General features: G+C 42.7%; 1 protein-coding gene across 2 annotated transcripts in view; it reads left to right on the forward strand.

Moving 5' to 3' along the window:
* Window positions 1-778: 778 nt before the first annotated feature.
* Window positions 779-24,739, forward strand: part of Uxs1 (UDP-glucuronate decarboxylase 1) — a 70,524-nt gene continuing 46,563 nt past the window's right edge. The window contains exons 1-4 of one of the 2 annotated variants that reach the window (XM_034521822.2): window positions 779-973; window positions 19,161-19,188; window positions 20,862-20,910; window positions 21,158-21,201. In XM_034521822.2, coding sequence (XP_034377713.1) covers window positions 880-973; window positions 19,161-19,188; window positions 20,862-20,910; window positions 21,158-21,201 — 215 coding nt within the window. In that variant the 5' untranslated portion in view covers window positions 779-879. Of the gene's footprint in view, window positions 974-19,160; window positions 19,189-20,846; window positions 20,911-21,157; window positions 21,202-24,739 lie in introns of both variants that reach the window. The other variant, XM_034521821.2, reaches the window with a different exon arrangement.

Below are 24,739 nucleotides of genomic sequence, written 5' to 3' on the forward strand. Positions count from 1 at the left end.
AAACATCTGAGAGGAAAAGTACCTCCGATCTCACTGAGCTATGCCTAAGGGGAAGCCATCTCCATATTATGACAGAAGAGTCTTATTTAAGCATTCTATCTCCCTTTTGATAACTATGATCAGGCAAAATGTCTGTTGTTCTGAAATTATCCTCATACACTTTGTACCATGATACCAGCTCATTTCTGCTGTTCCCACTGCAGTGTGGTTTGGCCTAAACTCCAATGATTAGCAACCTCTTCGTGATAATATGCGCTCTATCTTTCAAAGAAAGAAAATGCGTTCGACCCTAAGCGAAGTGTTGTGGATTCAGTGGTGTGTTTGGGATTTATCACTTTTCCTGCCTTGCAAAAAGAACAGCTAAGAAGGCCAGGCAACTTCCTAAGCCCGGCATTCATAGAAACGCAACTGTTCCGCCGTCAAGACACACCAATGAAAGCAAACCAGGTCTTCAGCTCCCAGGGCGCCAGTCCACAGCCCCGCCCGCCGCGTCGGACTAAGAACGCGCAAGCGCCCTGCAAGTTTCGGGCGAACCGCCAGGATTTGCGCCAAGCGTCTAAAGCGGCGAAAGCAGGCAAGTACACTGGGCTGCGCACGCGCGCTCCGCGCCGCCCACTGTGCCGGTCTTTCCCTTGTTGATTGACACTATCCTGAAAACCCAAGCATCACACTGCGCTTGCGGGAAAGGAGTAGGAGGGCGGAGCGCAGCTGTGGGCGGAGCCGGAGGCCGGGACCCAGCTGCGCGAGCGCAGTAGTTGAGCCGGCAGGAAGCGGGGCGCGCGGGGGTGGGGCTGGCGCACGGGGGCGGGGCTCGGGCCGCCGCGCATTGTGCTGCGGCTGGCCGGCGCGGCAGGCCCCGGACCCTTGCGGTTCCCGGGCATGGTGAGCAAGGGGCTGCTGCGCCTTGTCTCTTCAGTCAACCGCAGGAGGATGAAGCTTCTGCTGGGCATCGCGCTGTTCGCCTACGCCGCCTGTGAGTGCGTGCACGGTGGGCGGGAGCCCATTCATTCCCGTGCGGCGGGGAGCGGGGCACTGCGGCCGAGCGGCAAGCTGTTCAGGGCCGGGAACCGGTTCACGGCTTCCACGATGCTGAACTTGTGCAGTGGAGCCGCTGGCCGCTTTGCTTGCAGCCCGCTTCCGCGTAGGCCCGGCGTCGGACCGGTGGCTGGTGTTGGGGCCTTTGCCCGGGACGTGGTGGTCATGTTCCCCGAGCTGTAGACACTGCAGACTCGGCCAACCTCGCTGCGCTCGCCAGCTCCTACTGACCTGAGCCGCTTTGCTGTCCACAGCATCCAGGGTTAGGTCGAACCTGGAGAGTGCGGCGCGGGGACATCCTTGGGGACGGTGCTGGTAGGACAAAAATATTATAGCCATTGGCAGGGTCTCTGCTCCGACAGTTTGCTCCGCAGGAAAATTACTCAGCAGCCGAGTGTTGCCATTCTCCGTGGATGCCCTGTGTGGCCATGCTCAGATATCCTGTGGCACACTCCTCGCTCCCCCCACCCCCAGGTACTCCTCCAGCGTGTCGCGGAAGGAGGCACAGCATAGGGGGCGGGGAGGGTGTCATGGGATCCTCAGCCTGGCTATTTTGAGGGGCCCTCAGCTTCTCAGAGGAGGCAACATCCAGGTTTTTGGTTTTTGTTTGTTTTTGTTGTTTTTGGGCTGTGCAACTGGGACATAACAGCTGCTATTAATACTCTACCAAGTACCAAATTGGGCTAAAAATAGCTCTCAGAGTGAGCTCCTTCTGAATCCTGGCCACCCAGGCAAACATACACAAATGAAAACTGCTAAGTAATTGAGTTTCCAGGGTCTGATTCCCAGGTGAGTAGGTACGTGTCGGAAAGTGAGTTCAACTCATAGGATATAGGGGTTAGTAGGATGCAGACTGCCTGCTTCAGCTCCGCCGTTCCAGGAGGAGGAGGAGGAGCCAGGAAGCTCTAGAAAGGCTTCTGGTTGCTAGGAGAAGTTTTAGATCTGGGTTGCTTGGTAGATCTGATTGATTTCTGCAAGGAAGGAGGAATTAGCTTCAAGTGTGCTCTGTATTGAAAAAGATGATGATTCAAGAAAAAGACCGCTTACAGCCGATTAATTAATTATTACTGTTTTATTAGTAATGCCTAAGCTAGCCGAGTGCTTAACTGTATGTATAGGTATGATTCTTCTCCTGCCGGGGTAATACAGGTAAATATGATTATTAATATTGTTTTATGGGTGGGAAAATTAAGAACATGAGCGATTAGCGCCTTTATCCGTCTTAGAGGGCCAAGATTCATTCCAGCCCTAAAGGCAGTGAACTGGTCTAGAAGTCAGGTCTCTGGATAGCAGTTTCAGGGCTGATTTACTTAGGGAGGGATACTGAGGTAAGACATAGGTGTTTCTAATTAATAAATAGGGAACTTATGAAGCCATAGCAAGAGTTTTAAAGCAGCCATTCATTTGGCCAGCATGTTTCACTCGGTCTTTAACATTGTCACTTGTTGTCAGTGGCAGCAAGGCACTGACATCGAGTGCAGAAACATCAGGGTTTTGCCATGATGGTACAAAACATCGATCCAGTAGTTCAGCCCAGGGAGTGCACTCTTGAGTGCATCAGAATCATCTAGTGGACTTTTAAAATACTTTGTTCCATGTTCAGCAGGTCTGGGATGTGGCCTGATAATTTCCATTTTTTTTTTTTTTTTTTTTTTTTGGATAGCTTGGTTTAGTGAGTAGTTTCTTGTCTGTCTTTTATTTTGTTTGTTTCACCCTGTAGTCTGGGATGGCTTCAGATTCTCAGCAACCCAGACGTCCTTTTGAGGGAGACAGTGCTTTGAGAATTTGCTTGGAAAGAGAAGGTCATGAATCCAGTACTCATGTAAAAAAAAAAAAAAAAAAAAAAAAAAAGGTTCAGTTTACAAGCTGATGTGATGGGAGGGGGTGGGTTAGAAATCAAGCATGTTAGAGTCCCCGAGAAGCCAGGATGTGAGCTGAGAATGAAGGATATGTAGGGGTTAACAGGAGAGAGTGCTCTCCAGAAAGAGCAGCCCTTTGGCACTGAAGATCAAATAGTACTCTAGTAATGCCTGGAAGAGCAGTGTTCTGGGAGTGTGACATCGCCACACAATAATGAGGTTACCCAGGCTGGCAAGGACCAAAGCAGGCAGCTCAGAGAATGGGTGCTGAGTCTACTGTGGGGATTTAAAGGCTGGTTGGAGACAATATTAGTAATGAGTGGTAGCAGTAAGTCTGTATTTGGTAATTTCACCTGTAAACAATGTTTCACATAGGTAACTGCAGCTGCAGTGAGTTCATGGTTACAGTGGTTGTGTTGTGTCCTGAAGACAGTATTTCACAGCACTCCTCTCCTTCCTTCAACCCTGTGGTTTGTTCTTTCCTCCTGTTGGGGCAGGAGTGATAATAGCCTTGTTTAGAGCTGAGTGCTTGAGGGACTGATTGTCAGCACTGTGACCAGATCTCTTAACTGCAGAGAAAAGCTGCTCTGGCCAAGGTTGAGGGCAACACTAACCTGTGTAACCTGTGGGTCTGAGCATACGTATTGAGAAGCAGTTGGATAACATGTCTTAGCAGAGCAGAACCGCACACAGTAGTAGGTTTGGCCCTGGAGCCTGCTTCTGAGCCACGGCCTTTTAACCAGGTTTATAGTACTAGGTCAGGTTCCAGTATTGTGGGGCAGGCTTCAAACCAAGCCAGGGCAGTTACCCTCTATAAGTTTTGTGACCTTGCAACACTGGTACATATTACATGGAAGGTTGGTATTATAGCATGAGGGTTGCCTGCAAGGATACCATCCTGGACGTATCTTCCCTAGGAGCCTGTGTAACACCCTTTGCCACTATGAAATGTAGTTAATAGGGAGGATGATTTCATATCGTTTCCAGCTTGATTTCTCCATGTCCTGCAGCCAAAGTGTGTTGTCTTTAGCAGTGAGGTTTGATCGTCTAGTTCTGGTATGCCTGTGCTTTTTCTAATCTTTGTTTCTCCTTACTACGTACTTATTACGTTTCTGTGTAACGGTATGCAAATACTCCCAGTTATAACACCTTCACCTTTAGTCTGCTTTCTATAATTTTAGAGCTCAGGTTGTCTGAGCCCTCTTCTTTTCCCAGCCTTTGCTCTTGCTGTAGTAGACCTGTTATCCTTGCTCTCATACGACTTCTGTGCCAGGGTAGTTTGTATATGTCACCCTAGGCTGATTTGACGTCGCACTGGAATTCTTTTTCCTAGCCTTTGCGTCAGGCTGTGTAGTACTTAACGCAGTACACATTGAAATATCCCAGTAACTCCCCGAGGGAATGAATTGAAATTCATTGCAACCTTCCATGTAGCTGGCACAGGTTCAAAATGCTTACCCATAGTGCTTTTGGTTTTCAGCATGGATAGAATTGAAAAAGCTCTGATGAGTTTTTGCAAGGCTTGTAGTCAGATAACCTCTGTAAGATGTGTTAGTCAATAGCCTCCTCGGCTGCCCTCCCCTCTGCACTTAGCAATAGACACCCTACTTCTGGCACATAATTTTTATGGTCTTGCTCTTATACTTCTGAATTTTATGCTTCTTGATTGTTTCAGATGGAGCTGAAATTCATGACTTCATTCTTTGGAAAGTGACCGAGTGTTTGCTTTCTTTTACCTCCACCATACACTTGCTTACCCTGTCCCTGTGTCTACACAGTATATTTGAGATCATTTGGTGTCTATGTGTGTGACTTAATGCTGCTGGAGACGAGCCATGTCCTGTGTCTTTGTTCTTGGCTATCTCCCCTGTCCCCTTTTAAATATACCTGATCTCTCTCTATTATGACTGATTTTACTTTTTTTTTTTCCAGTTGCTTTTGTCTAGACTGTAAGTATTAGGGCATCCTTGTGACAACACAAGGATGTTGTTCTAGAAGTGTGGCTGGGGATAGGTTGCCAGCCTCAGTGTTCCCATCTGCCTGGCTCTGCCTCTAATCAGGTACTTTGACACTTTTTTTTTTTTTTCCAGGATTTGAAAGCATTTCCTATTCTTTCTCAGCTTCTAGTATTGTTTGAGAAGTGTGAAGCCAGTTCTAATGTTTCTAGAAAATGTCAGGCTCTGCCTTATACCCTTGGTAGGCACTGTTTCCAATCTACTCCCTCTTCCCTGATAGCACTTTCTTTCTCTCTCCTTGGTGGCCTTGAATAGTGACCATGTCCACAGCCTGCCAGGGACAGGGCGGACTTGCTGACCCTCCCCTTTAGGCTAGTATTCTGATGTGAAAGTAAGTTAAGTTGTTCTTGTGGGTTTCCTCTTCATCTGGTTTGGCAATTAGCCATGGTTAAGGTGATGGAGCAGTTCACTTCCGATCCATCTTGTCCTTGAGACTGGCCTCTCACTGCTGTGCTAGACTGGCTGGCCAGCAAGTCCATGGATCCTCCTGTTTCTCCCTCCCTAGCGTTGGGATTATATAGCCTTGCACTACTGTGCAAGCTCTTTTACTTAGGTTCTGGGAACACAAGTTCAGGCCCTTCACACTTGTGTGGTGAGTACTTTATCCACTGAGCTATCTCTGCAGTTTGTTTTTATTTGTTAAATATAGAATCCACTAAAGATGTATGTGCTGCATTTTATTTGGTTGGTATGTCTTATAAATTTCTGGAATGATCTTACACACACACACACACACACACACACACACATTAGTATTTCTCATGACATTTGCAATTTCTGAAATTTAAAGCCCACTTCAGTTGTCCTATACAACACTCGAATTTTGGATTTATCTGATTGCTCCATTGTTATTAAATTTGGCTATACATTCTATTGTGGACTGAAGATATAGCTCAGTGGCATAGTGGTTGTCTAGCACCAAAAACAATTTTCCTAATTAATGTTTACTAACTGATATCCATCAGGGGACACATAATGTTGAGTTGGTTCTTCTGTGATCCAAACCTGATGGACTGGAAGGGCTAGCTGTCACGTTGCTTCACTTACATGTCCCAAACATAACTGCAGGGTGATTCTTGAGGCTGCAAGTATCTGGTTCTCCTGCCTGGTCTAGTATTTATATGGGAGGTTTGCAGGTGGTGATTTTCTAATTTAGTTAATCCTTTTTCACTTACTGTTATCTTTCTGGATCGAACTTTGTGTTCTTCCCTTTTCTTACACTTTGTGTAAGTTTTAGTTTCCAGTAGGTGACTGCTGTTGCCAAAATTAGTTAGTTTTAGAGCAAGAGAAATGTATTCTGCCATCTTTTTAAGATGGATGAGGGGAATAAAAAGATGTGTGAGGATTTGTAGAGGCCACCCCTCTTTATTGATGTGTAATAATCTTCTGAACAGTGTTAATTTTTTCTGGACCAGCATACCAGAGGGTAGGGTTCCCAATGCTGCTTCAGTTAACAGACTTTCTGCACAGCCTTCCACCAGCTTTGTGAGATGTGCCCTAACCTCAAGGACGTATTTGCATTTTTTAAAAATGCAAGTGTGAAAACGGGAATCGGTGGTTTTCATTTGTGGACTTTTAGATTCATTGATGAAAGTATTTAAAATAGACTCAAAAAGAAGTTCAATGACCATTTTATTAGAAAAACAACAGGGCAGGCAAGCTATAAATCCCCACAGCTACTGGGAAGATGGGGATAGAAGAGGAAGTGATGACAGTAAGTGGGCGCGGTGGTGGAGGGCGGTACATAACTGCACTGCGGTGCTGAGGTTGCTTTAGAGAGTGAACAGTATCTTCAGTTGCTTATTATTTGGGCCAGTATCTGGAAGTAGCGAGGAGGAGAAAGAAGTTACAGTTTGAGTTAGACTGCAGAAAGTGGGCAGGCTTAGTAATGAAGCAACTTGAGACAGCTAGGGGGCAGAGGCAGATTCTTCAGAGATAACAAAAAAGGCCCAGAGTGTCCTGGTTTGAAAGCTTGTAGAGTTTTGACCAGTATCCAGAAATCAGAGAGGGAGAACAGGTTACACTTGAGTTAGAACTCCAGCAAGCTAGTTGACTTAGAGGGCTTACCAGTAAGGTTGCATACGCACCTGTATGGAAGGAAGCGCTCTGGGATATGTGTGTACATACATCTCATTAAAGGGTTAGTTATGGTTGTCAGCTTTCATGAAGGGTGAAAGGGTGGTCTTCTGGGCAGGTGATTGACAGGCCCATTTGAATGAACTCTTAAGAAAGCAAGCAACAGTATCTTTGTAATGTATAATTTGGAAGAAGTTTGGAAGGGCAAGTCTCTACCTAGAGCCAGAGATGGGGCTTAAAGTCGTCTTCTATTGGCTTCCAGGATTGTTATGCCAGTGCTGCCTTTGGTGGTTTGAATGGGAATGGCTCCCATATAGATGGTGGAACTGTTTTGGGGAAGGATTAGGAGGTGTGGCCTTGTTGGGCTGGTGGTGGGCTTTGGGCTTTCAAAAGCCCACCACCAGTCTCTTGCTCTCTCTTTCTCCAACTTGTGGATCAGATGTAAGTACTCATCAGCTACTTACTGCTTCAATGACGTGTTTGCCTGGCTGTTGCCATGCTCCCTACCGTGATGACTGTGATGACCGTGGATTCATCCTTCGAAATTATAAACTGACAACTAAATGATTTCTTTTATAAGTTGCCCTGGTCATGTTGACTTCTCACAGCAATAGAACAGTAATTAAGATACAACCTAACACTATTCCTCATAGTTTTAATCTGTACTTTTCTTATTTCAGATGTTTGAAATCTGTTGATATGCCTTCTTGTTGAGTCTGTAATACACTTTCCTCTCATTTGTTGGGGTCTCTATTGGGGTGTTAGCTGCCCTTTGTGTTGTAAATGACAGTGTCTCTAGCTTGGTGTGACAGAACACAAGGACATGTTTGTTTTTGCTCTGGGTTCTTGGTACAGTCGTCCTAAACCCTTGGAATATTCTGAGTGACAGGAATGTTTTCTGCCCCCTTTTTGACATACTCAAGTTTATGCCAATGAGTTGGTTTAGTCTGGAACCCAAGTTCCCCCAAAACAGGCTGGTCATAAAAAAGACTGCCATTGAAGTAGAAGTTTCAGCCCCACTCACTGGACCTACAGGTGCTGGACACTGAGTTTGGTGCACTGAGATTTGAGTTTCCTCGTTGGGTTGGTGAAGCTGTGCAGAAGGCATTGGGAAGGGCATGGACGCTACCCAGTTCTTCTAACCTTGGCTTATGCTGCTGCTTCATTCGACTTTCTGGTTATATACTTTATAAACAAACAGGCAAACTATTAATTATCAACAGAGTGCTCTTGGAGTTGTGTAGCTACTCTTACACTAGGGGAGGGGGTCACAGGAACTGCTGGTTTGCAGTTGGTAAGATGCACAGGGAGCCTCAGATCACAGGTTTTTCAGATGAGAACAGCTCTATAGCCCTTTGCCTGTGAGGTCCTGATGGCAGAATAAATTCCTTTGTTGGGAATCCAGGTTGACATTTAGAGAGTTGGTGAGTGGTTTCCTGGAGTGGAAAAAGTCTGTACATTCGATATCAGAAGCAAGACTTAAGTTCTGCAGCTCTCGATCAACAGTTTCCTGTTTCTCATGTCATTCTTTAGAACTTGGTCAAGATAGAGTGCCTAGTGCCTCAAAGGAACAGGCCACCAAGGAACAGGGCATTCTCAGTTCAGGGCAGCATCCAGATGATGGACAGCGTTTGGATATTGGAGTTGAAGGTAAAGGGGAACCTGAGCAAGAGCTGCAGGAGGCAGGGCATGAGGAGTCTGAGTTCTGGGGTCCACAAAGGCAGCACATGGAAGATCAGTGGGCTTGGTGAAGAATCTCACATTGGCCTCCCACCTTGAACGTTTCCTCTTATGGGTGCTGCCTGGTGGTGGTAGACCTGCTGTAGGGTTTGCGCCCTGGCACTACAGGCCATAGCTGTGGGCTGACCATGGTCTGCAATTCAGATGAGAAAGTGGAGTCCTGGGAAGTGATGGGTCATAGCATTGGATGTCTCATGAATATTAATTTCCCAGAGAGCTGGTTTGCAAGTCCCCATGTAACTACATGTTAAGTACATGCTAGTCATGATCTATGAGCTCTCATAAGACAAAAGCCTGTTTATCCTCATGGTTCCTAGTCTCTGACCTGTATGAAACACAGCTAAGTTGTTTATAAGTCATATAGTCTGTGGAACTTGGTCACAGCTGCCTGAGCTGACTCACAAACCCAGGAATGTTTGTTGTGAAGTCACAAGGCTCTCATGAATAAGCTTCTAGTTACTGAGCCAAGTCACCAGGTTCTCTGTGTGCACCGAACACACCTTTGCTTTTTAAAAATGTCTGTATATTCTGCAAATGTGATGGTTTTAAGAACACCTGAGAGAGTAGACTTGAGGATCAAGGGAAGGAAAGAACAATCTTTTAGGACTGTCTCCTTTTGGAAAGTGATTTTGTTTGTCCTTGAGGAAATTCTAACTTGGGATAAGCCTTGCTATTTCCTTTACAAATTGAAGTGTCTATGCTCTATGTTTTCCAGGGATATATAAATACTTAAAACCTATTGTGCAGAAAAGGCAGTTTGTATAAAGAACTGAAGGTTTATACTGATAAAGTAACATGGAAACAGGCACTGCTGGGGTGGTTTTCACATGAAGAGACTTGCAGGCCAGAAGGGCAGCAGAAGCTCTGCTGAGATTGACTTTCAGATTTATTGACCAGTTTCTTTTGCCTTCCTGGTTTAGCTATTTTGAGTTTCTTTAACGAAAATAAATAAGTAAAGTAGAAGAGCAGCTGAAAACACTTGGCCTCTTCAAACAGCCTCTCTTTCCGAAGAGAATTTGAATGTGCTAGAAAAGAAAAACAGTGCTGTCAGGGTGTTGAGATCTTGCAGTAGTATTTTTAGTATCTTTGAGCATTTTTTATAGCATTTTCAGAAACTGAAAACAGAACATGACAATTCTCATTGACATAAATACTGTAGGTTCTGGGGTCTCATTTATGTCTTTGTTTTAAAGAAGGGAGAAGGGAGCTTGGCTCTGTCAGCCGCAGCAGACACAGGTGTGGGGGTGGCTCAGCTTTAATCCTAACCCTGAGCTGCCTGTTGGAGCTAGTGATGGGCAGGTCTCCTGGGGTGACCATGGACTGACCGTGAAGGGTCCTCTAAAGGAGACTCTGGCAAGTTGGGATCTTTATCTTTTCTTAGTTTCCTTTGTGATTGTATAGTTTACTTCTAATTCCCTGTTCTCCTTATTCCAGTGCACCTTAATTACTAAAAATCCACAGTGGCTGTCCTCAGGTTCTACATATGGTGCAGTGCTCCCCCTCCCCCAGTGAGGCATCCTGTGTCCTCTTCAGCTCCTCCTGCCCGCTGTGTTCTTTACCCCTATAGCTGCAGTAATAGGTTCTGGAGAAGGAGTGACAGCCCACTGGGTCACCTAGGTGTCTTAAAGTGACGAGTTGGATTGGGAGGTGCTCTAGTTTACAGATGGGGAAACGAGACATACAGCAGGTGTATATTTTGCTCTGGTCTAGACTGGCAGTGACTGTTGTATCACATAGGGACCAAAAAATTTCTGACATTTTTTAGCTTTTAGGTAGGATTATTTTAAAATGTTGATAAAATATACTGTATAACATAAAATTTACCACTTCAGCTGTGTTTTTATGTGTTAGGATCTAGCCCAGCCTGTATTTTAACTATTTCTAAATATACTGTTCAGCAGTGTTATGTATTTTCACCTGATTTTATATCCAGTCCTCAGGACATTTTCATGTTCCCTAACTGATGCTGTGAACCTGTTTCTACCTCCCCCAGCCCTCTCTCCAGCTTCAGGAAGTTGTGCTTTCTATTATGTGAATATGATCATAGAAAGAACTTCCTTTTCATGTGCTCTCACACTGTGTGTATGGATGTGTGTATTTGCCTGGCTTATTTATTTAGGTTCATCCACATTGTAGCATTAGAATTTCCTTCTTAAGTCTAAGTGATACTCCACTGTGTTTATTTATCACATCTGTGTGTCCACTCATCCGATCATAAGTACTTAGGTTGCTTCCACTTTTACACTGTTGAAGATGCTGCTGCACGGGCATACTTGTTTTCAGTTATTTTTTTTTATTCATTATTTGAGAATTTCATAATTCGTGCATCGTATTTGATTATGCTTACCTCCCACTCCTCCCCGTAATTCTTTTTTCTTTTAATATTATTTATATTGGTGATTGTGTACACAATCTGGTATGTGTATGAAAGTCAGAGGATAACTTTTGGGGAGCCAGTCTGTGTCCATATTGATGACCACCCCTGTGGAAAAAGCCTAGAGTGTCTCCTCAGTTCGGGTACAGCCCATTGAGGGTCCTACCTGTGGGATGAGGAACAGGTGCAAATGGTGCCCCTGGTTACTTGGTTTAGAGGTGGTTCTCCTAGACCCCCTTCCCCACATTCTGGCCCTCTTTGCCCCTACGAACTCAAAAGGAAAAGACTAACCATTCAAAATGTAAGGCTATAGTCTAAATTTTCTGTAAATCTACAAATAGAAAAATAAGCGCTTAGCATGTGAAAGGTGAAACAGGGAAATACACTGAGGATGGTCACAGTGCTTGTAATTTACATGTAGAGGAATGTTTTCCTGTCTTGAAAAGGCCCAGTTCAGTTCTGCATCTAGACAGGTCTCTGTTTTGACCCTCAAAAAAAAAACTTTTGTAATTTCTTTCCTCTGTAGATATCTTTTTTGTTGTTTGTTTTTGTATTTTATTCTCCCAGTGAATTTCTTTGCTTTCCCTCTAAAGATCCAGTAGCAATTCTGATATATCTTCAACAGCAAGCAGGAGCAGTAGCCTCAAGCTCTAATACATTAAAAAAAAAAAAAAAAAAGTTCTCCTCTTCTGTGCTGGTTCTTGGTATATTTTTCCATGTTATTATTATATAACATGTTCATGTTGATCTGAATGTTCTGGGTCTGTTTGGATGGCAGGGCCCCTTTAGATCAGTAAGGGTCAGCCGAATCTCATGACTAGTGCTCCCACCCCCAACCCCTACTTTTCTTTTCTTTTCTTTTCTTTTTTTTTTTTTTTTTTTTTGCCTCTGTATTTTACAACTGTCTCTTTGAAACCCTGTTTGTAGTGGGATGGTGATGCAGGTGGTTAACTGTTAGGAGCACATCAGTGTTTGTCACCATTTTCTGTATCAGCAACCTGACGACAGGCTGGAATGGCTTGCTCTGTGCTGGGCCCCCGCAGGTACTGCCTTCCTCTTCTGACTCTTTAGTTTGTACCCTAGTATGTTTAAGCCCAGTTCTCTTGAGCTTTGCTGGCACCAGAGAAATGGGAGAACAGTGCTTTGATAACTTCTCCCATAGACCCTAGCTGATGCTGGCCGGGGGATTGAGGAGAATTTCTTTTCCTTTCTTGTTCTCGTTTTAACATTTCCAGTTTCATAAGAAAATCTAAGGAGATAATATTCCTTAGTATCAAGGGAGGTATATTTCCATTCTTTGAGAGAAAATATTGCCTCATGTCCTAGGGTCATCCTATAACTGTTTAACCAGCAAAAGCCAGAGAAATAGTGTGGTTGCATTTCCTGAGCCACCCAGATCTGTGCTGGTATTTGAGCCATCTTGGATAGGGTGAAGGAGAGTTTATAGTCCTTATCACTTGATACTTGTCTCTTGACATTTGCAAAATCAACTATTTGCTGATTGTTTAGACCGAGTCTCAACACATAGCCCAGAAACTGGCTATATAGCATGGCTGGCCACAAATTTATGATCCTCTTGTCTCAGTCTCCTAAGCACTATAATTTTTAGTATGAACTACAAGACCTGGCTCTTCAAAGTAGTTTTGCTTTTTGGAGATGGAAAGATGTTAGATGTATTTCTTTCTGTTTCTTCCCACTGTCTTCACTAAATTCGATGATGTTCTCTAAACTCTCAGGTGTAAAGACTTGGGATGTGGATGTGTTAAGAGGAAATTCCACAGACTAGAATTTTGAGTATGACACAGGATGGAAATGTGCCTACGACCCATGCATGTCCTGCTGCAGATGGCAGGAATGACATGTCTCTGTGGCAGAGATTTGCAGACAGAATGAACTCAGTTCCAGGTCTAAGAATTAGTCACGTAACTGTTATTAAGGCTCATTTTCAGCAAGCTTTTTCTCTGCAGGCCTGTTACTGCTGAGCTCAGAGTTAAGTTGGATAGTCTGGGATCTAGGTTCCTAGGGTTAAGGGCAGTTTGCAGCTTGGATAGACAGGTTGGGATTTAGCTTTAGTTTATAATGTCAATATTCAGGTAACCCAGGCTACTTGGACAGTCTGTTTCCCTTCTAGCCAACTCAGTTGCCCTCCCTGTAGGCATCTGCTTGAGTAATCCAGGTAGCCTTCTTTGCATTCTGTATCTCTCAACAACCTTTAAACACTTTTAACGTGGTTTCAGCTTTAGACCACTAGCTTTTCTGAGATTTGCCATCTTTCTATATGGAGGAAAGCGTCCCGTGCAGAGCACATCTCATTCACCTGATGGCTGCACAGAACTCAGGTAGACATAAACCTACTGCATCCTCATTTAAATGGAAAGAAGCCTTTGCATGAGTGGAGCTTCAGCGTGAGAGTTCTGCTCCTGCAAACTGGTTCTTACAGCACCCAGGATTAGCAGTGGAATTGTAGCTTAAAGCCTGACTCAGGGGTCCCAAGGTCTGCTGTTTTAAAGTTCTTGTTACCATCTGTACTAATTAGGGTTCTTTATAGGCACACTCCCCACTATAATTATAAAAAGAATGTATTAGACCAGCTTACTAGAAGACCAAGAACCTGGCATTTGTTTAGTTCTCGAGGCTGCTGCCTCAGCAGTCCCAGTCTGATGCCAAAGACCTGGAGGATTCCTGGAGATCCACTCGTCTTCAGCCCACATTGGCAGGAAGGAAATGCTCATTTCTAATATCTGAAAAAAAAAAAAAAAAAAAAAAACCCAGCAGCATTACAAAGTAAATTAATTGGGTAGCAAGAGGCAAGGCCAACTGAACAAAAGGCAAATGATTTCTTTTTCCATAACCTCTTTACCTAAATGTGTCACCCACATTTGTGTGGGTCTTCCCACACCAGTCAAAGGCAGTTGAGACAATTCCTCAATTGACGCTCTGCTCAGAGTAGGACTTTTGGAAGTTGATATTTAAAAGCAGTGGTCACACCAGGCTCATTCTTTGCTAATATAATTTATATTATGTGCTTGTGGTTTGGACAAGGATCTGTCTTCCCTGTGCAGTTGAGGTCTGTACAGTGGAATGGAAGAAGAACCCAAAAGGAATATCTGTCAGTCAGTTGGGATCCGGGAACTCCAGAGGCAGGGAAAAAAAGGATTGGTGGTCCTTTGTGAAGAGAGTATTTGGTGTGTGATACCCTGGAGATAAGGCCAGAGAAGTGGTGGTAGAGCCTTGTCACAGGTGTTCAGGAATAGGGGACATGGGAGTTCTGGGGTTCACCTCTGTGATAAAAAAAAAAAAATCTCCCACACAATCTAGAGTATTTGAACATTTCATCTTCATTAGGAGATTCTGTTTGGGAGATTTGGGCGGTGTAACCTTGTTAGAGGAAGTATGTCATGGACAGTCGTGGTACTTGTACTTTGCTTTCTCTGCTTGGTGCATACAGTAAAGGATGTTCACTCACTGCTCTGTTCCTGATAACATGCTTGCCTCTTCTCCACCTAATGGACTCTTATCCTTCTGGACCTGTAATCCCAAATAAACCTTTAGTTCTAGAAGTTGGCATGGTGCTTTATCACAGCAGCAGAAAAGCAATCTGAGTTTGGAGGGAACATTGTACTGTAGTGGTCCTGCAGGACTTGGCTGTGCTGAGTGTAGGGCAGTAGTTTCACATAGTCAGCAGCCTTAGATGATGCACGTTCTAGCACTCAGGAATGGTGCAGAGCGAGCTTGCCTCGGCAGGCATCTCCCTGCTTTCCATTAGAAAGACCCGTGTGTGTTGAGATACAGATCATTTGAGGATGTTAAGTGTAAGTATGATGGAAGAAGTCAGAAGGTACTCTCGATTAGGGAGACTGCTATTACACTGATAGTAAATTACACCATGAGTTTTGAAGGGAAATTCAAACCATAGCAGTAGGAGTTCATGATGTAAGCCTAGGGGTATGAGCCTCTGATAATGGTTTTGTAAGTGGGATTCTGGACTTATCAGCAGGGGCTGGCTAGAGGTTGGGACCTACAGGGACAGGCTAGAGACAGGGAAGTCTGATAAGTCTTTTGTTGTACAGGAAACACACAGAACATACCAGGCACAGCTTCGGTCATGAGGTAACCTATTTGCACATATACACAGACCTGCTCTGTGAGGTTAGAGGAGGCTGCAGTTAGCGTGTGGGCAGCCCTATTCAGTGAGGTTCCTGTTGCCTGACCTTTTAGCACCTCAACTCTGTCTCTAGTAGGAAGTAGAAAAGAGAAGCTGTTGTGTTTCTGTATATCTCCTCCCCTTTTCAATTTGAAGGATGAAAACCAGCATCTTGAACCTTTTGGGTAGTTAGACCAGAAGCTCACTGTTGCTCTTACTTGTTGGATGTTCTCTTCTGCCGGGGGAGAGAATTTTAATTGTGTCACGAGAGCTCATCCATGGCTTTAATCACATGTTTACCACTACAGTCTTTGCCTTGTTGGGGTTTCGAAGCTATACAAGTCCCATCTTCTCCAGGAGCAGCTGATGTTTTATGGTGGTAGGGGAGTAATGCAGTTAGGTTGTCAGCAACCTCATTCACTGGGTGGTGGAGATCTCCTCAGATCTATGTCTTGTTCCCTCCTGTGTCTAAAGACAGTCTGCTTGTGTGAATTGGTTGCTTTTGATGAGGGAGGTGGGCTCATACTTGGTTCTGTTTCAGTGCTGGAAATGATATCTGAACATCTGTGGGTTAGCAGGGGTGATGGATCCAGCTCTACTCTAATTCAGGAAGTTTTACCACTTTAACTACGGTTATGGCCTTTGTGGGTTGGGAATTCATGTCTGGAGCTTCGGTCAGATTAAATCAGACAGCCACTGGGAAGACTCACCAGCACATGGCTTCTTGGCTAACTCTGGAATGACACACTCAGCACTGGCTGTCAGTGTGTCCACATACTCCCTGTCTAGCCTTCTTCCATGACTCGGCCCCCACACTTACTATCCTAGCAGGTGAGGCAACACCAGGCTGGCTGTGGCCAGCTTCAGAAGTCATTTCTGTTCCTTGTAGTCAAAGCAGCACAAAGTCCATGGAGTTCAGAGATGGGGCACAGAGCTACAGACTGTTGGGACAAATATTATAAATGCAGTCTTGGAGTCCCTGTGATGATAGAATGAGAATGGCCCCATAGGCTCATATATTTGAATACTTAATCCCCAGTTGGTTCAACTGTTTGTGAAGGATTAGGAGATTTGGCCTTGTTGGTGCAAGTTTGACATGAGGGTAGGCTTTGAGGGTTTTTGTTTTTGTTTTTTTGTTTTGAGCTGAAAATATAACAAATTTTAATTTTACTGTTAACAACTCCTTAAGAAATAAATATAGAATGCATAGCCCTATTTGCAATAAAAATCTTATTTTAAAAGTTCAGAGCTAACCTCATTTCACCAATAAGAAGAAAATGGCTTTTACTTAACACAGTAGCCATAGCCAGAAAAACTAAGTAACAAAAAGAATTAAAAGGCACTCAAAATGGAAAAGAAGTTTAAAATGACTGTTTGCAGACAGTGTAATCTTACATATAATAATAAGTCCCCCAAAACTCCACCAAAAAACATTAAAATGAATCTAAGAATCCAGTTATTTCACAACATAAAATCAAAACAATCAGCAGTCTTTCTAAATAGTGATTCATCCTATTCATGAAAACAAGATATCTGGATTTTCGTCATTTATTTGCATCTTTTATTTATTTCATCAATGCTTTATAGTTTTCAGATGTAAATTCTCTTGATTTTATGTTTTACTTTTTTATTTAGGTAAATGAGATTATTTTCTTGATTTTGTTTGTGGGACTTGGAGGTTTTAACTCACATCATTCCCAGTCAGATACAAGCTCCTGGCAACAGCTTCAGCACCATGCCCGCCTGCTGCCATGCTCCCTGTCATGATGGTCTTTAGACTCACCCTCTGAAACTGTACTCCCTCCTCCTTCCCATTAAATGCTTTCTTCTGTAAGTTGTTAGGGTGGTTTGAATAAGAATGTACCCCATAGGCTCGTATATTTGAATGTTTAGTTACTGGGGAGCAGAACTCTTTGAAAGGATTAGAAGGTTTAGGAAGGCGTGGCCTCATTAGAAGTGTGTCACTGGGGATGGGTTTTAATGTTTCAAAAGTCCATGCCATGCCCATTCTTTCTCCTCTCTGCTTGAAGATCAAAATGTAACTCAGCTATTGCTCTAGCACTGTGCTCCCCACTATGACGATGATTGACTAAACCACTGAAACTAAGCAAGCCTGCACATAAATGCTGTCTTTCATAAGACTTGTGTTAGTCATGGAGACTCTTCACAGCCATAGAGTAGTGACTGAAAGTCCCTTTGTATAAACACACAGTGGCACCACTTTTCCAGAAGCACTGGGTCAGGTGAGGCATTTGGTTCATTAAACACTCAGAAGAACTAGGAGCAGGCACTAAGCTGTCCGGAGCAGAATGAGTGCAGCAGCATTGTTCTGGAGCGTCCTTGGCCAGTTATACTTGAAATGAGTTTAGGGTACCCTCTGTTTGTACAATTCCTATTCTAAATTAAAGTGGTCTAAATTAGACTGAGTGGTTACAAAGCTGCTCATCTTCCCGAGTGTCCTCCATATGGGAGTAGGCTTCCTGCCCACCAGGGGCTTCCTTTAGGTTAACACACTCTGAAACACTTGTCCTATGACATCAGAGTAAGGGATTAGCTTCAAGGATAGTTTTGGAAATGAGCATAGTGCCCTTCTTCCCTACAGATAGTTTTTAGTGAATATAAATAAGGTGTGTGTGGTAGCTTATACAAATAATCTTAACACTCAAGAATCTGAGGTAGGCAGATTACCACAGGTTCTAGTTAGCTTAGGCTACATACTAAGACCCAGTTTTAAAAACAAACCATTCAAGTAGAGGGTGGTAGTGCACACCTGTAATCCAGGTCTGCATAAAGAGGCTGAATGGAAAAAAAAAACAAAAAAACAAAAAGCAAAAAAACAGAAGGTTTAGAAATGCTTCATTTAGTGTATCTTATTTTAATTTTTCATATCTCTTACTTTCTTCCCACTTTAGTGTGCTAGTATAGTTTTTTTTTTCCCCTACTACTTCCCTCCTCTTCTCCTTGGGAAGTTTTGGTGTTTGTTGGTATCCCTTATCTAAAATAACGTGTTGCCAGACGTGTTTCAGAGTTTTTTTAAAAAGGAATATTTATATGTCCTGGAGTTGTCTTAGGAAGGGAACTGACTCTAAACACAATGTTCATTTGTTTCTTACATGTGCAGTCTGAAGATAATTTTACACAGTATTCTAAATGATTTTCAGCATGAAACTGACTTTCATGGTATGAAATTTCCTTATTGTAGTAACATCATGCCAAGGTTCAACATTTGGCACATTGTTTTACATTTGGGCACATTTCAGATACCAGATTTTGAATTGGGAATTCTCAAGATTTTTATGTGTTTAGATCATGTATGGTAAGATGTCATTTGGGTCAGGACTAATTCTATGCAGTTACTAGAGGCTGTGCCCAGGCACCTGATAACCTGCCTATCAGGTTTCTTTGACCAGAGAGGATGAGAACTGAAGGAAGTGGGTTAGGACTGAATGAGATGTAGCCCAGTGGGCTTCTTTGGGCCCTGGCTACATCAGCATCATGCATAAAGAGCTTGGATTGAACTCTTTACCTTTAAGGCATGTGATTCTTTTGCCCTCTCTCCCTTCCCTTCCCTCCCTCCCTCCCTCCCTCCCTCCCTTTTTCCCTCCCTCCCTTCTTCCCTACCTTTCTCCCTCTCTTTTTTTAAAGGAGTCAATCTTTCTTAAACAGAATGTTGAGGATGAAATGTTTTTCAAAGTACATCCTTAAATTCTAAATGCCAGAGCTACAAGAATACATGGAAATTTTATTTTCTACTTTTTATAGTCTTCATTTTTCTGAAAATAGAGTATATGTTTTATTGTCTTTGTGAATGCTATTTTTTAGTGAACATTTAAAAATTAAAATTGATCAGTTGGAATCCCAGAATATTGTAGATTTAAATACTAATATATATATATATTTTCTCCTTTCTCTTGCAGCTGTCTGGGGCAACTTTGTTAACATGAGGTAATTGTTTTTAATTACTTGGGCATTATGGTTGGGTTTTATAGACTCATTTGTAACTCTGTTGGATCATGGGTTAATTGAGTATTTTTTGATGAAGCTATTATGCTATTTACACATTTATGTGTTTCATGTCTTTTGTGGGTGTTCTCAAGGGGTACAACTGATTTTAGAGTTTATCTCGGCAAAGTTCAGATGGAAATGATGGTCACTCAGTGTTGCCTGCCTCCATCCTCCTCCTCCCGTAGATGTACACAGTTGACATTCGCTTTTACTACTCACATGTAAAGTGCATCCTGGTGGATTGAGTGGGAACACAGGGCCTTTTGCACAGTTCTTCTATGAGGATAATGTTTTAGAGCAGTCATGGTTACTTTTCTGCCTCAGGGAGCCAGCTACAGGTTGAGTATTCCTTATGTCCAAAGTGCTTGGGACCAGAGCGTTTAGATTTTAAAGGGGCTTTATATATTTTGTTTTTTCATATTTTGGAATATTTTTGCTTGTAAAATGAAATTGTGTTTGTTACACATAAATAGCCTGAAGGTGATATAGATACTTTTGGTGAGCCTGTATTTTGACTGGACTTGTCATTTGATATGAGCTTGGAATTTTCTTATTGGTGCTTATTGTGTTTCAGATTTCAGGGCATTTTGGGATGTTTGGATTTTCAGATTCAGGATGTGTGGTCTACATTAGATGTAGTTGTCTAGGCCTCTCTTCTTTCTGGGTACCGTCTAGGTTGAATGTGCATGTTTTTTTGATCCTGTTTTGTTTTGTTTGGGGAACATAGTATTGCAATGAAGTACAGGCTACTTTTGAACATACAGTGTAGCCCAGGTTGCCTCAAGCCCATGATTATCTGGGCTTAGTTTCCTAAGTGCCAGTATTAGAGCCATTTATTACTGAACTGGCTTTAATTTTTTTTTTTTTTTTAAATAAGCTGGGGGAATACTTGTAAAGATCCAAGATCCAAGTAAGAATTCTTGTGTACCAAATTAAAAAATAACACATCAGCTGAAGAATAATAAGCATTCATTGTGTAAGCAAATTTGTTACTATAGAACAATTTTCTGTTTAAAGAAACGTTGGTTCCACTTTGTTATCTCCTAGTATCAGTATATGAAACAACAGCTGTTTGTGATGGGGAGGTTGGCTTTGAGATCTTTCAGCTTCTCACAAGAAACAAGCTTGCTTCCCAGCCCCTAGCAGCCTCTTCTTGTGGAATTGGTTTTGTATGGCGGGTGGGGCTATGTTGATCTGATTCCCACTGCCAGTGTGTGTCCCCTAACAAAGGTGGCTGTGTGTGTGTGTGTGGAGAGGTGGGGAGCTCAGGTCTCATTTAGAGGTATTCTGTTTTTACTTGGAATAACTCCATTTTGTGTTAAATCCCTGAGAAGCCCAGTAGAAAAACACAGATTCCTATAGACATTCTACACATGCATCATAAAATTTCTTGCTGGGTGAAACATAAGTGAGATTATTTAGTTTATTAGAAACAATCTGTTGGGTAAAACCACTTGTTCATAGACCTGTGGAGACTTCGTCACACTGTCTTATTGGTGACCATCTTGAGCAAAATGGGCAGAGGGTCTGTAAGTAGGATTTGTTTTGGGCTAACATCTTGAAGGCACAAAGTTTTTCAACTGATCTCACTTCTGTAGCTTTCTGCTCAACAGGTCTATCCAGGAAAATGGTGAACTAAAGATCGAAAGCAAGATTGAAGAGGTTAGTCTATTTCTGTTTTGCTTCTGTTTCATTTGTGTATCTGTTAATCTTCCTTCCTTTGTGATACTGTTTAGTGCTTCTGAAACTCAGACTACCACTCTGTTCTGTAAGGGGACTTTGTGTTTGTTAGTCTCGAGGCCGTTTGTCCTAGTAAAATCTATGCTGCTTATGCTCCCTCCAGTGGTAAGCCAGGACAAAGGTAGTGGCAAGCCTGTTTGCTCTAAAACTGATCTTGTTCTTGTTCCAGATTGTTGAACCGTTAAGAGAGAAAATCAGAGATTTGGAAAAAAGGTATGCACATATTTTTTGTTTTGCCTTTAAAAAAATGTCTTAGATATATGACAGGAAATATTGGTGTTTAGAATGTTCAGTTAAATTCATTATACAGGAAAGTTACATATGAACTTAGAGGACATAACAAGTTCTCAAGAGAGATCTTTTTCTTCTGTATGAAGATAAGTCCTTAAAATTTGAGTGTAGTATTGGTGGTTTGGAGACAGGGCCTGTTTTTATTGCTCAGATTCTCCTGGAGCTTACTGTATCCTTACTGGCCTGGAGTGCACACTCTTCCTACCTTAGTCTTCTGAACGTCTGAATTTACAGACATGTGCTACCACACCAGGTCCTGGTTGTGGTGTTTTAAACATTTTCAAACCCTTTATTATTAAGGACAATTTCCTAAGAAAGCAATAGATTTCCTTTAGGAAAACAAAAGGGAAATTTTGTTTGCTACTTGCTTGAAGTTAATTTTTACTGTGATTTTGCTGAAATCTAATGAGATCCTAAGTTTAAAAAAAAAAAAAAAAATCTGTCTAAAATTAGGCCTGGAAGATACTTCAGTGGTAAGTGCTTACCCTGTGAGAATGAGGGCTGGAGTTACATGAAAATCCTGCAGACGTGCAGCTCCTGCAATGCTGCTGAGACAGTTGATTCTCTTGCCCATTCTTTGCTTTCTCCTCATGATTAGCCATCCCTATACACATTCCTTCTTCCCCACCCCACACTCTTTTGTTTTTTTTGTTGTTAATTTTTGGTAACACATTGAGTCCCATTAGTGATTTTTGCTGGAATGTTGACGGATCTTGTTGGCTTGATCTTGTGCAATTAACCATAGCTGCTGTGAGTTCATGGTACAGTGGTCATGTTGTGTCCCCCAAAAAGCATCCCTCCTCCACCTCTGGCTCTTAGAGTCTTTCTACCACTTCTGCAATTCTAATGAGCCTTGGGGTAGGGATGTGGGTTTGACAGTTAAGGCAGAGTACTAAACAGTCAGTTGTTCTCAGCACTTGGACAGCTTCTGAGTCTGTGCATTAACTATTGCCAACTCTGGCCAAGGTTAAGATAAGCTCTGATCTAAGGAATTTAGAAAAAGGAAGAGTTTATTTGGGTTTATGGTTCTAGAGATATGAATCTATGATGGCAACAAATGACAGACACAGCAGTAAGAACAGAAGCTGATAACTTATGTCTTAAACTTCAGTCAAGAAGCAGAGGGAGGGAGGGAGGGAAGGGGAGAGAGAGAGAGAGAGAGAGAGAGAGAGAGAGAGAGAGAGAGAGAGAGAGAGAGAGAGAACTACAAATAGTATGTCTTTTAACTGACAGAACTTTGTTTTAGTGACATACCTCCCCCAGCAAGGCCGTACCACCTAAACCTCCACAAAGAGCACCAACAACTGGGAACCAAGAATTAAGATGCAGGACATTTCTCATTCAAAACATCATAGTCCACTCCGTGGCCTCCATAATGCAAAATGCATTTTGTCGATCTTTAAGGGTCCTTTTACAGTTACAGCACTGTTAAAAGGGCCATAATCTCTTCTGAGACTTCATTTAGTATCTTAATTGCAACCTCCTGTAAAATCAAAAAATAAATTATATACCCCTAACATATAATGGCACAGAAGATACATTACTATTTTAAAATGAACGAAGGCATAGTGAGAAAATACTGGTGTAAGCAAGACTGAAAACCATCAGGGCAAACTTTATATCTGGTAGTTCCATGTCTAAATTTTGAGACTTAATTTTAAAGGGTTTAGATGGCTCTGCCCCTCCAACTTTGATACCTTTCCTGGACTGGTTCAGCTTTCTGTATAGCACTTCCCTTGGCAGGTACCTCATGGCTCTGGTATCTCCAACACAACCCAAAACTTTACTTTTACAATTTCACAAAATGACTTCTCAGGGCCTTTGCACAGAGACTTCCCTGGCACATGTTGACTGGCTTTGGAGGCTCTCTGAAACTGTATTGGATGATTCTATAGCCCCTTCATTCTTGATGCTTCTAAAGACAGCATGGTATGGAAAACGTGATCAAGTTCAGCTGCCCCTTGGGATGGACCCTGGCCCCCTGGAACCACAATACCATTAGCGTTTTTGATTGCAATTGCCTTTCAGAAGCAGAAAACACCTTATGCTTTTTCTTTTTTTTGAAGTTGGAAGCTTATCTGATCTGTATTCAGTGGAACTCAGAGAGCCTGCTGCATGTTGTTGCTTAATTCATCTCTGTTTCTTGAAATGTTCATTGAATATACTAATTAATGGTGATTATTATTATTATTTTTTTATTGTGATATAGGGGTTGAAACCTAGGGCCTTCTGCATGCCCTGCAACCACTGTGCTGCAAAGCTTCATTCTTAATCCGGTGGTAACTTAGACTTCTAATGAGAATGTTTACTATTCTTACAGGTGTGTCCTAAAACCTAAGGCTAAAGTCTAGAATGACTTTAAATAATTGATAAAGTGATAGTTGCTTTCTGGTGAGGTGCTATGTTCTGGATGTACACCGTTTAGATCCGCTTAATTTCTAAAGTATACTCCTAAGAAAACAATTTTCCATTTTCTTCCTGAGACAGCTCACATCTACTTTCCCTCAAGGGGCTATAGTTGGCTGTCCGTATTCTTAGGTTCCACATCACTTTCGACCAACTATAGTTGGAAGGTGTTTGGGGAAGACTTTCATCTGTATCGAACATGAACAGTTTTGTTGTTATTCCCCAAACAATCTGGTGTAGTAACTATTGACATGACGAGCCCTTAGTGTTACTATCAGACTCCACCTGAGAGGACTCAAAGCATTACTGTCTAGGGGGTCTAGATTAGGTTTGTTCTCTTGCCCATTATAGGATTTTAAGACAGGGAAAATCTTGAGTGCAACAAGTATCAGCAGGGGAATCTTAGACATTATGGGTAGATCAGGCACCTGTTATTAGGAGAGAGGTAACATGCACACAGTAACTACACAGAGAACAGACCCTCTGATGGAGGGCTTTGAACCCCTGGCCTTTCCTGTGTTTTGCCAGTCTATATCAGGGGGCTCAGGTACAGCCTATCCTTTACAGTTGGAGTTTTAAGAGTCTTTGAGGGTAATTCCTTCCCTAATTTTGGGTTGGTCAGCTTGATAATGGCAGGGAATTGATAGACTCACAATTGTGAGGTAACAGTCCCTGATCCCCACCTTAAACTTGAACTTATCAAACAAGTCTATTGCAGAGGGATCCTACAAGAGAGAGAAAAATCCTAGCAAGTTTTCAGGCCTTTGTCTCAGGTCATATGAGGAAGCAGCAGGAAGTTTGAAGTTTTTGTGATCTATTTGTGGCCCCCCTTATGTGTCTTCCTATCTGGATAGTCTCTCAAAAGCACACTGGGGGCATATGAGGGTTCTGTGTAAGGACTACTCCCTTGTGTAAGGGACTCGAACATTCCTCTCTTTTTAGGATCTTCTTTGGTCTCAGAGGTAGCCCTGAGAATGCTGAGGGATATTGCTGCATCCAGAGCTAAACTTAGGTTTGGTTTGTTCTGTGGCTGATGGATACACTCACTCTTGGG

This window comes from Arvicanthis niloticus, chromosome 17 (assembly GCF_011762505.2).
Source record: "Arvicanthis niloticus isolate mArvNil1 chromosome 17, mArvNil1.pat.X, whole genome shotgun sequence".
NCBI lineage: Eukaryota > Metazoa > Chordata > Mammalia > Rodentia > Muridae > Arvicanthis > Arvicanthis niloticus.